This window comes from Camellia sinensis, chromosome 5, assembly GCF_055761805.1.
Source record: "Camellia sinensis isolate YWXY chromosome 5, ASM5576180v1, whole genome shotgun sequence".
In the NCBI taxonomy this organism is placed as follows: Eukaryota; Viridiplantae; Streptophyta; class Magnoliopsida; order Ericales; family Theaceae; genus Camellia; species Camellia sinensis.
Window position 1 is genome coordinate 31,850,703 of NC_138965.1, and position 15,870 is coordinate 31,866,572.

Below are 15,870 nucleotides of genomic sequence, written 5' to 3' on the forward strand. Positions count from 1 at the left end.
ATTTCTTCAAGAGCAACTCTATTCAGTACTTGGGGATGGGAAGAGATCATAGTTTTGGCTCGGTAAATAGGCTGGCAATGCATGTGTAGAGGGTCCAAAATGAACAATAATAATATCGCTTTGAAAGGCAAAGCTATGTTAATAAGTCAATAATTTGTGTTAACTGGAGAGTGAACAACCAGATGAGAGTAGAACAAGTGATCCAAGAGAAGGAATTGGCAATGCAGTTAAATGGGCAGCGTATCCCCCCAATCCCCAAAATATTCTCTCCCGAGCCTTGGGAATTAAGCCCTACGCTTGTTCTTGATACCAGAATATACCAAGTGGCCAAACAGTGCAGCGACACATATCGCGAGATATTCTGTCCTGAATCACCAAACCTTGGTAGACACATGTCCTTTGACATATACTATTTGTTTGGCACAAAGCCTCAACAAGTGCCACTGTATTATCTGTTTGGCACAAGCCTCAGCATATACCTTTTGGTATGAACCTCAGCAGGTGTCCTAGTTGCTGCAACACCTACCTTCTCAGTTCAATTTCTGAAAACATGTACTCTTAGGACTTATGACCTGCTATTAGCCATACTAGTGTCTACCTTAGCGACAGCTCCACCCTTAGCCATCTAACTACAAACTCCCTAGGTTCCTAGTGCGTGGGCCACACCAAGGGTTGTGCCTCATACCAAGCCTGAGGGGGTTTCCTTGGTCTTGTTTGTGCAACCAAGGCAAGTCCTTAACCTGGGTATATGGAAAGGGAGTCCTTTGCTTTTGGCCTACCCCGCTCCCGTCTTCACGAGATAGCCGTGGTATATTGGCATCCTTGGTGTCTGCTATCAGTTCCAACCAGTAAGCTTTGGGGCCTGCTGTCAACACTAAGTTATATACGCTTCGGGCCTGTTATCAGCCTTTTTATGGAAAAACTATTCTCCACCCAAAGCCCAATTCTTTGGGTGGTTGGCATAGAAAGGGAGGATCAAGACATTTAGCTATCTTCTGCGAGATGGTACCAATGTGAATTGTATTTTTTTGCAATGAAGAGATGGAGAGTGTGAATCATGTGATGTTATTTTGTTGTGCGGAAGGTTTGGTCCTATATTATTAGATGGCGGGGTTTGCAATGGGTGATTTATGGTTCTGTGAGTAGTCTTCTACATTGGTAGACTAGTGTTAAACTTAAAAAAATTGGAGAACAAGATCTGGTGGACCATCCCTTTGGTTGTGCTTTGGTTCAACTGGAAACAGAGGAATGATTGTATTTTTAATGGAATACAACCAAGTTTTGAAGATCTGTGTGAAATTATCAAAGTAAGGGTTGCAATGTAGGTGAAGGCCACTTGTTCTTCTTTGGAATATTCAGTCAACCACGTTATTTGTAACCTATAACAAGTTAAGTTATGCATCAAGGGAATAGGTTGATCAGTTCAGAAGGAGAGCATTTTGCCGAGCAGTGGCTATTTGTTTCTTATGAGTTTGGACGAACCATCACTTAGGGAAGATTTGTGGTTCCTTATAGTTGATTGGGGTTTTCCATTGTATTTTAATTTTTTGGTTGGATTCTCACCAACTCTCGATGGTGTGCTAGCAAATGATAGGGCGTGCTTATCGGTGCCAACTTAGTTGGGATCGGTTTGTATCACTGTGATACTTTTTGTACATATCCTTATTCTTTATTAATGTAATACTTCATTTTCATCAATAAAAGTTATCTTTTTTACTGATTATAAAGAAAAAAAAAAAAAAAAACTCTACATAACATTTATTTTCATTTGGAAATGTAGTTTCTTCAAACTTTTGATGTTTTGTGTTTTATGTTTATTCATGAGAGTAGAAGAATGATGACTAGAAATACCCAGAGGAGTTCATTTTTGTTATTTTTGTTTTTTCACTTGTTATATTGTTCTAAACATTGTCTCATCTGAAGGTTTATTTTTTTACTGCTATTTTAAAAAATATGTCATTACTACAAAATGATAAAGAGATCACAAATTTTAAGTGTGATTGTCATTTAATCACAGATTTTTTATTTTGTCAAAGTGTGATATTTGAGAGTGTGATTGTTAAGGGTCATTTTTTATCACACTTTTTTACCGTCATAAAAAGATAATTCCATTACATGTTTTGGCCGTGATAATAAATATTTAAATCACAGATTTTAAGTGCGATTAATAACTAATAAAACCTGAGATTGAACTTAAATAATCCATAACTAATAATGAGATGAGATCACAAGTATATATATTTCTCATTACAGTTAGTGCATGGGATAAAAAAAACAAGAGGTTCGACTACAAAATATGACTATCAATCACAACATATAAACCGTGATTAAAATCTGAACAAAACTAATATCTAAAATATAATTTTTACAAAAGTTTTCTTTGAATCACAACATTGACTACATATGAATAGCTAATAATCTCATATATTTCATAAATGAAAGTCGAATGTTAGAAAAATATTTACAATGAAAGTTAAGGAATAAAAGGGTTTTTTTTTACTATAATTACACAATAAAAATCTAATTAAAAAATGAAAAAACTTAAGAAAAACTCAAAGTTCTTAAATATTCTGTCTTTTTTGACCACATTTTGCGTCTTTTCAAGTAATTTCTGACCTGAATAAAAATAACACAAATTAGTTCAGATGTCACTAGAAGCATAGGAATAAACTTACTCATTTTTTCGTTATTTAAAAACAAAAATAAAAAATTAATGGATATCCCACTTGCAACTATCAAGCCAAGGCTCGAGAGATCTAGCTTATTTTTTTCATTTCAACCACAACAAGAAAGAGAATGCAATCGATAAAATTAATGATCTAGTTGTCCAAACACCTAAAAATCCAAACACCTAAAAAGGCCTCAAGGATATATGTAAAATGAGGTACCTCAAAAATCTTGTCATGCATGCCCTCGCAATACTGTAAAGAATTCATTTTCATAAAGAAAGTACAGAGTGTGCTCTCCATATTCTCTGGAAATATATATGAAAAAAACGTCATCCAGAGCTTTTCAGGAATTACATAAAAGAAAAGAAAGAAAATTGATATGAATTCAACAATTACATAAAAACTAAAGAGTTGAAAATTTTGGTTTCTGCCTTTGGTTACAGCAATTCCCAACAACAGTTGAATGCAAAAGCTCTCACAACCTGAGAAGCATTAGCATTTTTAGAATACAAGAACTCCAACTACCTCTATATCTTAAGAAGAAATTTAGGAAAAATTTGAAGTCAACAATATCCTAAGAAGAAATTTAGGAAAAATTTAAAGTCAATTGTGAATAAAAAAGTTACCTACTTGCCAAGCCTTCAAATTTGCTAGCAAAATAACAATGAATATTTATGGAATCAAATGATTGAAACTTACATGTCATTCATTTCAGCATATCATATTAACAAGTATCAAATTGAGAACCCTCTGGGGCTAAACCAGCCATGTCTGTGATCATTAAGAATACAAATACCAATAAGCATAGCTCCATTGAAAAGCTTTCAGCTCACAGATAAGTCACACCAACTATGGTGATGAAATTGAACAAACACAAGTACATTATTCAATAAAAGCAATTAGCTAGAGTTTATTTTTTTGATCAGCAAAAAAGGAAACTTTATTTATGAAGAAAGCTATACACAAGCAGTGCGAAACTTGGGTGTAGGAGCCAGGCATTTAAGAACCTGAACGGCTTAGGACCCTAGTTTCTCTCATTCTCTTTTAACAACAGAGGACAATGGTCAGATACTAATCTAGGCAAGCCCCATAGCTTGAATATGAACTTTTCCAGCCATCTAGGATCCAATAAAGACCTATCAATTTTACTCCATCTCTCCTCAGCTGAATTACTTCAAGCAAAGCTTCCACCCAACATTGGTATACCCACCATTTCCAATCTGTCCAAAAAATTGTTGAAATCTTGCATCCTTTTATCTCTCCTAGTACATCCTTTTCTTTCAGCAAGAGATCTGATCTCATTATAATCACCTCTCATACACCAAGGCTTTTGGAAAGATGATCTTATACTAATAATAAATCTCCACAGCTGAGCTCTCTTCACCACATCATTAGGGGCATATATATTCACAAACACACACTCAAAAGAGACATTAGAAATACCTAAAAGCAGCAAAAAAATGCCTGTTGCAACAGTAGTCTAATAACAAGAAGACATCTGGATTCCAAATGCTCAGTAACCCCCCAGTACTCACATCCGAATCTATAACCATAAAATCCATCTTTTTCCAAGGCCAAATAGATCTAACAAAAACTTCATCAATATTACTCTTCTTGGTTTCTTGAAGTAGCAACACATCCACTCTTCTTTCCTTAATGAGAAGCTTTACTCTACTCCGCTTATCCGACCTACCCAGTCCTCTAACATTCCCAGACATAATCTTCATTACAACTAGATTAACACCACTACAACCCCCTAACCTTAACCAATTCGGTCTGACCAATCCCATCTCTCTTTTTAATTCTAGCTAACCTCTCTGTATCTTGTTTCTCCAGCTGCACAATTTTTTTGATCACATCTTCCTCCTTACCTTTGCAATTCATACCCAATTGTTTTCCTAACTGCAGAGTCGCATAAGCTTCATCAAGGACCATCTTTATTCTCCTACTCGATCTACTAGTCTGGGACATTGTGTGTGAGATGGCTGCAGCTGCCGCCCTGAATAACGCACCCCTCTTAAATCCTCTGGAGAATGATACTTTGTTGCTGTGCATCATATGCTTCTTCCGACTGGTTGATCCTCCCTTCCTACCGTCATATCTTCGATTACTTTTTTTCATCACTGGTTCACTTCTCTTGGTGACACGATGACTTTGTTCAGTCAGTTGGACTTGAGACAGACCTAAAGGGTGCGGATGGAGCTGGACCAGACCATTTTAGGCTTGGGACACATCTGTGCTATTTAACACCTTATCAGACCCGCCTAGTAATTGGGCCTCTTGTAAGACTACTTCCAGATTAATGCTGGGCTTCTTACATTAGACCTATTCAGACTTTTAACAAAACCTAGTGTGAGTAAATGATCATCAACTACTACCTCCTTATGCTCATTAACCCTTCTTGGTACTTGCATTGGCATGCTAACCTTTCTCTGATGGCAACTTCCATCGTTTGGTTTCTCAATAAGCAACTCCTCACTTGCCACCCTTGTCTCTGATACCCAGCTAGCATTACCTGTTTCTAACCCACTTTTACCTCTTGACGTGGCTTTGCAAGAACCAGCCACCTCCTTACAGAAGTCCACCTCATCCTCCATGTCATCCCTCCCCTTTACCACCTCTTCACTACTTTGCCGGCTACCACTTATCTCGGAGCCGCAGTCATCCTTATCTTTCCCCCACATTACCTATCTTCTCAACAACTTGGTCATACAATTGCACGGAGCCTGCTCCGTTACTGCTGTAGAATCAAAATTCTCACAGACTCTTACTGGATACACTTTTTCCTTGCAAAATAGCTTCACCGTCTGGTGAATGAAGTCTAGACTCTTGGTTATAATTCTAACTTTGCCACAGTGGAATGAGACATTATTAATAGTATAATTATCAAATTGCATGACTTCTCCCCATATCACACCAATGCTTCGAAATGTATCCACACTCCACAAATTAAAGGGTATACCATAACAGGTTACCCATACACATCTTTCATAATCAACTATGTACCCCGGATGCCATTCCTCCATTGAACTACACCATTTAAAGATCCATTCCTTTAAACTCTCCTTACTACTCTTCAAATCCTGAACTGATTGAAATGATAACACTGCTATCCATCATTCCTTTGCTCTGACTTGCACCTTCATCAAGCCTCTCTTCTTGCATTCCTCCTTGAAAGCTGGGAATGAGAAAATTTTATGGAGTTTGACAACTAGGCTTTCATACAGCCACCTATTTCCTACTTCTCTAACCTGAACAATTGCTTCCTCCTTCCCATAGCTGCTGCCATTTCTAACCACCTCGACATAGGATTTACTCCCTCCATAATCTCGCCATCTCTGTATGCCAACCTTTTGGACGCCTATATTGACAGTCTCACTGTCCTTCAGCATCCCTTGAGGATTTCCTCCTGGTTGATGGCTCACTTTATCCCCCTTTGTAATACTTCTCTCCTCTTTGGTAAACTTTACTCGTTCGACCTTTATCTCTTTGTCATCACACCATAACCCATCTGCATTTTGCACTGCTACCTCAGCAGCTACTGGACAATCATACCGAACAAAACCGAATCTCGAACCTGTTAGCTTCCTCATTTTCACTGGTATAAACATGTCCTTAACGACACCAAACTTGGAGAACAAGCCAAATAGACCTTTGGGGTGTATGGACTCAGGGATGTTGTCTACAAAAATTGTAAATAGACCCCCTCCCCTACGATCCCCTGAATACCTGACCGGTCCTTTTCTTCGTACAACTGGTTTCCAGCATCTGTTATCCATTCTGCCCTCAAGATTGTTGCTTATTACTTAATTAGCTAGAGTTTATAACTGCGAATGCCTTTTTTTTTTTCGTTTGCCATAGAAATAAGACTATAATTATGAACAAAATACTGCATTAAAAACAAGTAGCTAAATACAAGCTAATGATTAATTGTTAAATATATATAACCTATCACTCCATCATGATAATTCCATAGAAACCAAGAATACCTGAAAAGTTTCGACCATTAAACCTATGTTAAGTAGAATTTCACTTCATTGTATCTTCTTTAATACGTCGCTTTGAGTGAATTTCCATGATCTATTTGGGAAATGTAATATAGATATGTTTCTATGCATTGAAAATGCCAAGTGCTATGGAAACTTGAAGAATCCATGTTTAAACTCTAAGCAAACACCAAAGTATAGGGCCCACATCAACAATATATATATAAATTTAAAAAAAAAAGAAAGAGAATAACTTGTCAAAAAGCACACTAGCAAGGCCTATTATACACTTCTTAATGCTTTGCGATCCAAAAAAGAAAATAATGAATACCAAATAAAGCACACCAATCAGTGTTTTTTTTTTTTTTTTGTGTGATAAATAGCACACAAATCAGTGTTATGCAATCCCTAAAAATAAAAATAAAAATTAAACACTAAACAATATACACCATCTAATGCTCTGTAATCCCAAAAAAATAAAAATGAAGTTAAACACAATCTAACCTAAGGATACATGCCTTTAGGCACTCAGAACACAATCTAATCTTAATTAAAACCGACCACCCTCCCAAATCAGCACATTATATTGCGTACATGTTAAGCTAAATTTAGCTTTAACATCCAATCTCAAATTAAACACAACCACATCCATGTCATAATAACAAAATTTAATTGATCCATAATTTGTCTTCATAGATATTATAATCACAAAGTTTGCATAGATAGATGCTTTGCAAAAAATGAGTTTTTCTGATTGATAAGGTCTTCTAAATATTTTTGCATCAACATGCGATACATGTTAAATGTTTAGTGCAATACCAATTGACTAAGGCTATCAATTTCCTTAATGGGCTTCCTATTTCAATATTATCACTCATAAAGATAGTACTTTTTCTTTTTCTTTTTTTCTTTTTTTCTTCTTTCTTTTTTTTTTTTAATTTTCAAAACTCGCCAAATAGCATCATGAGCTCCAAGCATGATAGACCTAAACCTTCAACTGATGGTTTTGAAGTGCACATTTTGTTCATCTAATGAAATTAAAATGAACCAAGCAATACATACCAAAACAAAGTTAAAAATTTAATGTAATAAACTTGGATTCAAATTTTCAGATTATATTAAAAGAGCCATAGTTTTGAGTGACCAATCAACTTTCTATGACAATAGATTATTATACATGTGTATAGATAAGTAATATATAGATGGGGATGTGTTATATGGAAAACAAAAAAAAGGTTGCTTAAAAAAAATCAAAGGTAAACAGACCCCATCAATTTCATGAAACAATAAAGCACTCCAAATCCATACTTGGTTCAAATTGCTAGCTAATTGAGAGATACCACAGCAATCAACAATACCTTATATACCTGTGCCACAACACTAAGAAAATATGAGTTTAATTCAAAGATGCCACAACTAGTTCCCCATTGGCATCTCTTGAATGATTGAATTTATGCAATTTTGATCATTGATTAGTTTGATTTTCAAATACTAAAACAGTTGAATCAAAAGCCTTAATTTTCATTTTAAAATGGGAGTGGTTTTAGATAAGGGGAAAAAAATCAAATTGTAGATTCAGAATATTAACTTTATGTATAAAGAAAGAATTGTGTATTGAATATTGTATTGAATATTTCTTACAAGGGGAATGCACTCTCTTTTATAGAGAGAATTTGAGCATTGGATGCCCACCGAAAATGTGATGCATTGTACATTATAAAATATAAAGCTAAAGCTATACACTAACAGACATAATCATACACTAGCTATACACTAACAGACATAATCATACACTAGCATGCTAAAGCTAATCATACACTAACAGCCCCCCTCAAACTCAAGGAGGATAGGTACTAGTCAACTTGAGTTTGGAGAGAGTAACAAAACAGGAAAATATGATAGAAGACACTGTATGGTCGTGTCGAACCGTTCGTGAAGACACTGTATGGTTGTGTCAGACTGTTGTAGGAGCTAACCGGAATCAATGTCGGGACAGTTTACGGGGTCATGTCGGACCGTTGTAGAAGCTGACCGGAATCAATGTCCGGACAGTTTACGGGGTCATGTCGGACTGATGTTGGGACAGTTTACGGGGTCATGCCGGACCGATGTAGAAGCTTGTGGTGGTGCACCAAGGGGGCGACTTAGGGAGTGCGCCATGAGGTGGCTTGAGTGGTTCCCATGGTGTATAACCATGCTCACCATGATATATGTATAACCCCCCCTCAAACTCAAATAGGTGTGAAGATAAAAACCTATTTGAGGTTGAAACAAAGGGATTGAGAAAGTGGAGCAAAACGGCTCAACACAAAGTGGAGATGGTAAAAAAAAAAAAAAAGTTGGTAGAAAGATGTTTTTTTTTTTTTGTGTAGAACGAGGAGCGGGGTGGATCCTGATTTGAATAAAGGACAAGTTTGTGGAATGAAAACGAGGTGGTTGTGAATGGATTTTGAAAAAGATTAAAAATAATGTGAAAGAAAAATAAAGAAAGAAATAATAAGAATATATTTGAAATCAAAACGAAAGAGTGGGGAAAGAAGGAAAGTGGTTCACGTGGTTTCGGGGTCCACGGTTTTGTGAAATCCACGAATGGTGTTTGGAATATTTGTGTTTTGTGTTTTGTGCTTTTTTTTTTTTTTTTTTTTTTTTGTGGTTGTTTTGGTTTTTGTGTAGAATGAAATAAAAGAAAGATATGAAAAAGCAAAGGTGGTTTCTGAGGAGTGAAAAGGGAGTCACCAACTGAGCCTCCTTTTTTTTTTTTTTTTTTTTTTGTAGAAAAAGAGGGAGGTGGTGGAAGGATAGGTCAAAAGATAGAGGAAAAGAGGAAAAAGAGCACATGGGTTGGGTCATGGATACTGAGTGGGTTTATAATAATAATAAGAATGATAATAATAATAAAAGGAATGAGAGTGCAGAGAGCAGAGAGAATGGAGAGGCATGAGGCATGGGAGGTGTAAAGTGGAGGACAAAATAAAAGAAAGAGGTAAGGAATAATCAGCATCACTTCTTTGTCTTGACAGAGTTTTCCAAGATGTTCTTGGGAAAGAAAAAAAAAAAAAGACCACAGATTACAAAAAGACTTTCTGGGTTAGTGTTAGAGGTTGTTTTGTCATCTTCCTCCATGTGGGTATCTCCTAAATCTTGAAAACCTTTACTGCAAAGATTGCTGAAAATAGAGAGAGAAGTGAAGAGAATCAAAATGAGGGAAAAGGAAGATGAAGATCCAGTGTGATGTGTGTGAGAAAGCTCCAGCAACTGTGATCTGCTGGACAAGTCGTTGACCAGGACAATGCTTTTGCAGAGATGATCGATGGAATAGCCACCGAGTATGTCTCGTCGGGCTTCGACACTAAAATCGTAGTAATCGAAGGGGACTCGCTTGAAGGAAAAGTCCCGTACGCCATTGCTGCGAAGGATGGCGGAGAGGCGGGCTTCGGTGGCGGCGGTGGCGTCGATGGTTGCGGCGTTATGGAAATCCAACTACTGTTGTTGCAGAAGAGAAGACAGAGAGGATCAAAGCCGTCCAGATCGTGACGATCATGACGAGAGTTGCTATGATGTTGTTGGTATGGATCATTTCGGCCGATGAAACACGACCTCCTGTTGTAGAATAGCTCCGAAAAGGGGTTGAGGTCCAGCGGGCGGCCAAGGCAAGGCTGCCGCCCGCCGGTGAAGCGAAATTATGAGGTTCTTAACTTAGCTCTGATACCATATTAACTTTATGTATAAAGAAAGAATTGTGTATTGAATATTGTATTGAATATTTCTTACAAGGGGAATGCACTCTCTTTTATAGAGAGAATTTGAGCATTGGATGCCCATCGAAAGTGTGATGCATTGTACATTATAAAATATAAAGCTAAAGCTATACACTAACAGACATAATCATACACTAGCTATACACTAACAGACATAATCATACACTAGCATGCTAAAGCTAATCATACACTAACACAGAACATGAGAAAATAATTCAAAATTAAAAAAAAAAAATGCAATCTTCAAATATATTGTCGTCCTAATCCAATGAAATGCCCTAATTTTGAATTCAAGAAAAGAAAGGTTTCAAAATTTTTTTTTTTTTTGGGGGGGGGGGGGTATGAGAAAAAAAAATCGAAGAAAACATAAAATAAAAATATATATATATATATATATATAAACTAACTTTAGAACATTACAAAACCAGATTTTTCCTCAACCAACAATGGTGGTTTTGAAACCAAAACTCTATATTTCAGTATGTTGATTTTGATTTTCAAATACTACAACAGTTGAATCAAATGTCCTAGTTCCAATTTTAAGAAGGGAAGGGTGTCATAAAATAAAAAATAAAAAATAAAAAATAAAGATTTTAGCTTCAGAACATAAGATAAAAACTTAAAGAAAATATTAAAATTTTGAAGTCAGAAACTTACAAAATTAGATCTGCAGTTCTTCTTCAAGCCAACAATGGTGATGAGACCCGAAGTTGTGAGAGTATAAAGGATTGTGAAGGGTTGCACGGAAGGGAGGAACAACGTCGGTAGGGAAAGATATTTGGTGTTAGGGAAGAGAAGGAGACGGCGGGGGAGGTCATGCGTGGGAGGGAGGGCGAGAGAGAGAGAGAGAGAGAGAGAGAGAGAGAGAGAGAGAGAGAGTTTGTGCAACATAATTCGTTTGGGATGTCTCAGGAGTAACATTTTATTTTAATGATAATTTTGTCGTGGAATATTAGAGGCATGGATAGAGCTGGGAAAAGGCACAGAATAAAGGCAGTTCTTAAAGAAAGAAAAGTGGATTTCGCGCCAATTCAAGAAACTAAGAAAGTATGTTAGCTTTTTATAAAGCTCTCTTTAGAATGAATTATATTTTGTATTGAATTTTATTATTTCTTGATTCATCTAACTTGTCCATAGATTTATATTCTTTTATATAAATAAAATTCATGAACCTAAACAACATTGTAATTAATTAGGTACATAAATATAATCTAGACAATGTACTTAATAAATATAAAATACATGAATATAAAAATACATGAATACAAAGAATGTATGAACTCAATGTATCCAATGCATGCAATGTATCTAATGTAAATATGGCATTAATTTTAACACTCCCCCTTAATGCCATATTGTGTGACACCCAACATTTCTCTAAAAAATTCAAATTTGTCCCTTGGTAGAGCTTTGGTGAAGATGTCCACAACTTGATCTTCAGTCTTGCAATACTTGATTTGAATCTCATCATCTTCCACAGCTTCTCTAATGAAATGATGTTTGATAGCAATGTGTTTGGTACGAGAATGGTAGACAGGATTCTTTGCCATAGCAATAGCAGACTTATTATCACACATAATTGGAGTAGCTTCACCTTGTTTCTCACCAAAATCATCCAAAATTCTTCTTAGCCAAATTGCTTGTGTAGTTGCCAATGATGCTGAAATATATTCGGCTTCAACCGATGATTGTGCCACAGTTTGTTGTTTCTTGGATGACCATGAAATTACACCCGATCCAAGAGAAAATGCATACCCAGAAGTGCTTCTCATATCATCAACACATCCGGCCCAATCACTATCACAAAATCCAATTAACTTTGTATCAAGAAATTTCTCATAAAAAATTCCATAATCAAGTGTACCTTGAATGTATCTCAACACTCTTTTTGCAACCCCAAAATGAATTTGGCTTGGACTGTGCATGAACCGAGACAATAAACTTGTAGCATACATGATGTCCGGTCTTGTAGCAGTTAAGTACAACAAACTTCCAACCAAACTTCTATAACAAGATGCTTCAGCTTCTTTGCTTCCATCTTCCTTTGACAACTTTTCATTCACAATCAAGGGAGTAGCAACTGCTTTGCAATTCTTCATTTTAAATTTCTCAAGTGTTTGAGCATACTTCTTTTGGCAAATAAAAACACCACCATTGTTTTGGTGGATTTCAATGCCTAAAAAATGATGCAATAGCCCCAAATCACTCATTTCATATTTCTTCATCATCTTCTTTTTAAAATCTCCAATCAAGTTTTCATCACTACCGGTAAAAACCAAATCATCAACATAAAGTGAAACAATGAGAATACCGGTTGTACCTTGCTTCTTGATGTACAAAGTTGGCTCACTTTTGCTCCTTCGAAAACCCTTTTCATTGAAGTAAGCATCAATTTCACTATACCATGCCCGGGGTGCTTGCTTTAGGCCATATAAAGCCTTCTTCAACTTGTACACTTTATCTTCTTTGCCTTTGACAACAAAGCCTTGAGGTTGATCAACATACACTTCTTCTTCTAATTTCCCATTCAAAAATGCTGACTTTACATCAAGTTGGTGCAAGAACCAACCCTTTTGAGCCGCCAAAGCAATGATAGCTCTAATTGTATCAAGTCAAGTCACAGGAGCAAAAGTTTCTTGGAAATCAATTCCAGGTTGTTGTGAATACCCTTTTGCCACAAGTCTTGCTTTGTTCTTTTGAATAGAGCCATCCAGATTGAACTTTGTTTTGAAAATCCACTTCACACCAATTATTTCTTTTTCTTTCAGTTTCTCTACTAACTCCCAAGTCTTGTTCTTCTCAATCACATGAATTTCATCTTCCATTGCTTTCTTCCATGCTTCATCTTTAATTGCCTCTTCAAAATTTTCAGGTTCAATAATGCATAAATTGCATCTTGTATACACATCACTAAGACTCATAATATTTCTTGGAGTTGAACTTGGAGATGAAGAACTTGAACTTGAACTTGGAGAAGATTGTGAACTAGCAATTGGTGACAATCTTTGTGGAGATTCAAGAGTTGCAACATCTTCAACTTGTTGACTTTCCGATTCTTCATTGAAAGTAATGCTTTGATCTTGGACTTTATTTTCCTTCCAATCAAAAGACGCCTTCTCATCAAAGAGAACATCTCTACAAATAATCACCTTCTTTTGATCCAAACTGAAGAGTCTATAGCCTTTGGATTTTGAGCTACAACCCACAAAGATGCATTTCTTACTATTTTCATCAAGCTTGTGCCTCACTTCTTTTGGAACATGAGCATAACAAATGGAACCAAACACCTTCAAGTGATTCACCGATGGTTTCCTTCCACTCCAAGCTTCAAATGGAGTTTTGTCCTTAAGAGCTTTTGTAGGACATCTATTCATCAAGTAAACTGCTGTATACACGGCCTCACCCCAAAAAGTTTTGGGTAGCCCCTTCTCATGTAGCATAGACTTGGACATCTCCTCTATGGTTCTATTATTTCTTTCCGCCACACCATTTTGTTGTGGAGTGTACCCAACAGTCAATTGCCTTTCCATTCCAATATCTTCACAAAATTTCATAAACTCATTTGAGTTGTATTCTCTGCCTCTATCACTTCTCAATACTTTCATCAAACAACCACTTTGTCTTTCAATAAGATTTTGAAATTTCTTGAAGATAGAGAAAACTTCACTCTTTTGTCTCATGAAATACACCCAAGTCATTCTAGTAAAATCATCAACAAAGATAATAAAGTATTTGTTACCTCCATGAGTTGGTGTATCCATAGGTCCGCACACATCGGTATGGACAAGCTCCAATGGTGTTTTAGCTCTCCATGCTTTCTCCTTTGGAAATGACTCCCAGTGATGCTTTCCAAGTGCACAACCTTCACAAATATGTTGCACTTCATGAATGGTTGGCAACCCAAAAACCATATTGTTTTATTGTAGATGCTTCAAGCTTTGAAAATTCAAGTGCCCAAATCTTCTATGCCAAAGCCATGAATTATCAATCACATCCATCTTCAAAGCCGCATTTTTGCTATACCGAAAAATGAGAGGAAAACTTCTATTCTTCTCCATATTGATTTTTGCTACAACTTGGCTTTTCTCCCCTTTGTCAAAAATTTTGCAAAAATCGTCTTCAAAGTGAACAAGGTATCCATGCTCCATAAGTTGTCCAACACTTAGCAAATTTTGCTCTAAGTCTGGAACTAAGAGAACATCGGAAATGAATCTTGTACCCATCTTGGTTTCTATAGCAATAGTACCTTTTCCTTTTGTTTGGACTAAGGCATCATTCCCCATTTTTACTTGAGGACTGGAGGAAGCATCCATTTTTAAAAAAAATGCTTTCATCTCCTGTCATGTGATTGCTACATCCGCTATCGAGAAACCATACATCCTTGGTTTGATTCGATGCCTTGTGACAAGCATAGAACATGTGCCCTTCACTTTCTTGCTCCTCAGAAAAATTAGCTTGTTGAGTGCTCTTGACTAGGCAATCCTTCTTGACATGCCCAAATTTGTTACAATTGTAACATTTTGGCTTTCCTCGAAACCAACAATGTTTATCAACATGATTGCTTCGGTTGCAAATTCCACACTTTTGTTGAGTGGACTCTTCATTTTCCTTTCTTTGAAAATTAGACCTTCCTCTTCCTCTTGCATTTCTTACTCTTCCAATTGCATTTCTTCTTCCTCCTCTTCCTCTTCCTTGGGAATTAGAGGTACTAACATTGAGCTTGGATTGAAAGGCACTTTCAATTGACTTTTCAGATTGCCTACTCAACCTTTGCTCAAATGCTTTAATTGAACCCATTAATTCTTCAATACTCAAATTAGCAGGATCTTTAGTTTCTTCAATGACAGCAACAATGGGATTGTATTTCTCCGGCAAACTTATCAAAATTTTCTCAACAACTCTTTGATTAGTAATATTATCCCCATAAATTTTCATTTGGTTTACAAGTTCCATAACCCTAGAAAAATAATCCTTCAACAATTCCATATCCTTCATCTTTAAATTTTCAAAATCTCTTTTCAATGACTGAAGTTTGATGGTTCTTACCTTCAAGTTGCCTCTATACTCTTTCTGAAGAATATCTCATGCCTCCTTCGCTTTTGTTGCATTGATAATTCTTGGAAAGATTGCTTCTGAAACTCCTTGTTGAATAAAAGAGAGAGCCTTTGAATCCTTCTTCCTTTGCTCTTTTAATTGGTTCTTTTGGGGATTTGTCAAAGCTACTTCATCTTCAAGTTCCTCGAACCCATTCTCAACAAGATCCCAAAGCTCCGTATAGACAAAAATAGTTCTCATTTTCACATACCAAAAATCAAAATTTTCACCATTAAAGATAAGAGTGGATACATTTTGGTTGTTGGGATTCGCCATGGACGTCGGTTTGTTCTTCGGGGCTTGTTTTCCCGTATCCGATCTTTACGCCCAGCTTGCTCTTGACCCAACCAAAGCTCTGATACC

At 36.4% G+C, this 15,870-nt stretch overlaps 3 protein-coding genes across 3 annotated transcripts in view; all 3 read right to left on the reverse strand.

Annotated features, from left to right (window-relative positions):
- LOC114281774 (uncharacterized) overlaps positions 1 to 11,463 on the reverse strand; it is a 31,199-nt gene extending 19,736 nt beyond the window's left edge. Inside the window, exon 1 of the transcript XR_014329325.1 lies at positions 11,071 to 11,463. The gene's annotated coding sequence lies outside the window, so the exon portion shown is untranslated. The remainder of the gene's footprint in view (positions 1 to 11,070) is intronic.
- Positions 11,464 to 14,330: 2,867 nt separating this feature from the next.
- On the reverse strand, positions 14,331 to 14,636 carry LOC145791305 (uncharacterized). Its single transcript, XM_082871656.1, has one exon. It carries the CDS (start codon positions 14,634 to 14,636, stop codon positions 14,331 to 14,333), a length of 306 nt encoding a protein of 101 aa, XP_082727782.1.
- A 49-nt stretch (positions 14,637 to 14,685) lies between these two features.
- LOC145791306 (uncharacterized) lies at positions 14,686 to 15,408 on the reverse strand. The gene has a single exon (XM_082871657.1). The coding sequence runs from the start codon at positions 15,406 to 15,408 to the stop codon at positions 14,686 to 14,688; it is 723 nt and encodes a 240-aa protein (XP_082727783.1).
- Between the last annotated feature and the right edge of the window lie 462 nt (positions 15,409 to 15,870).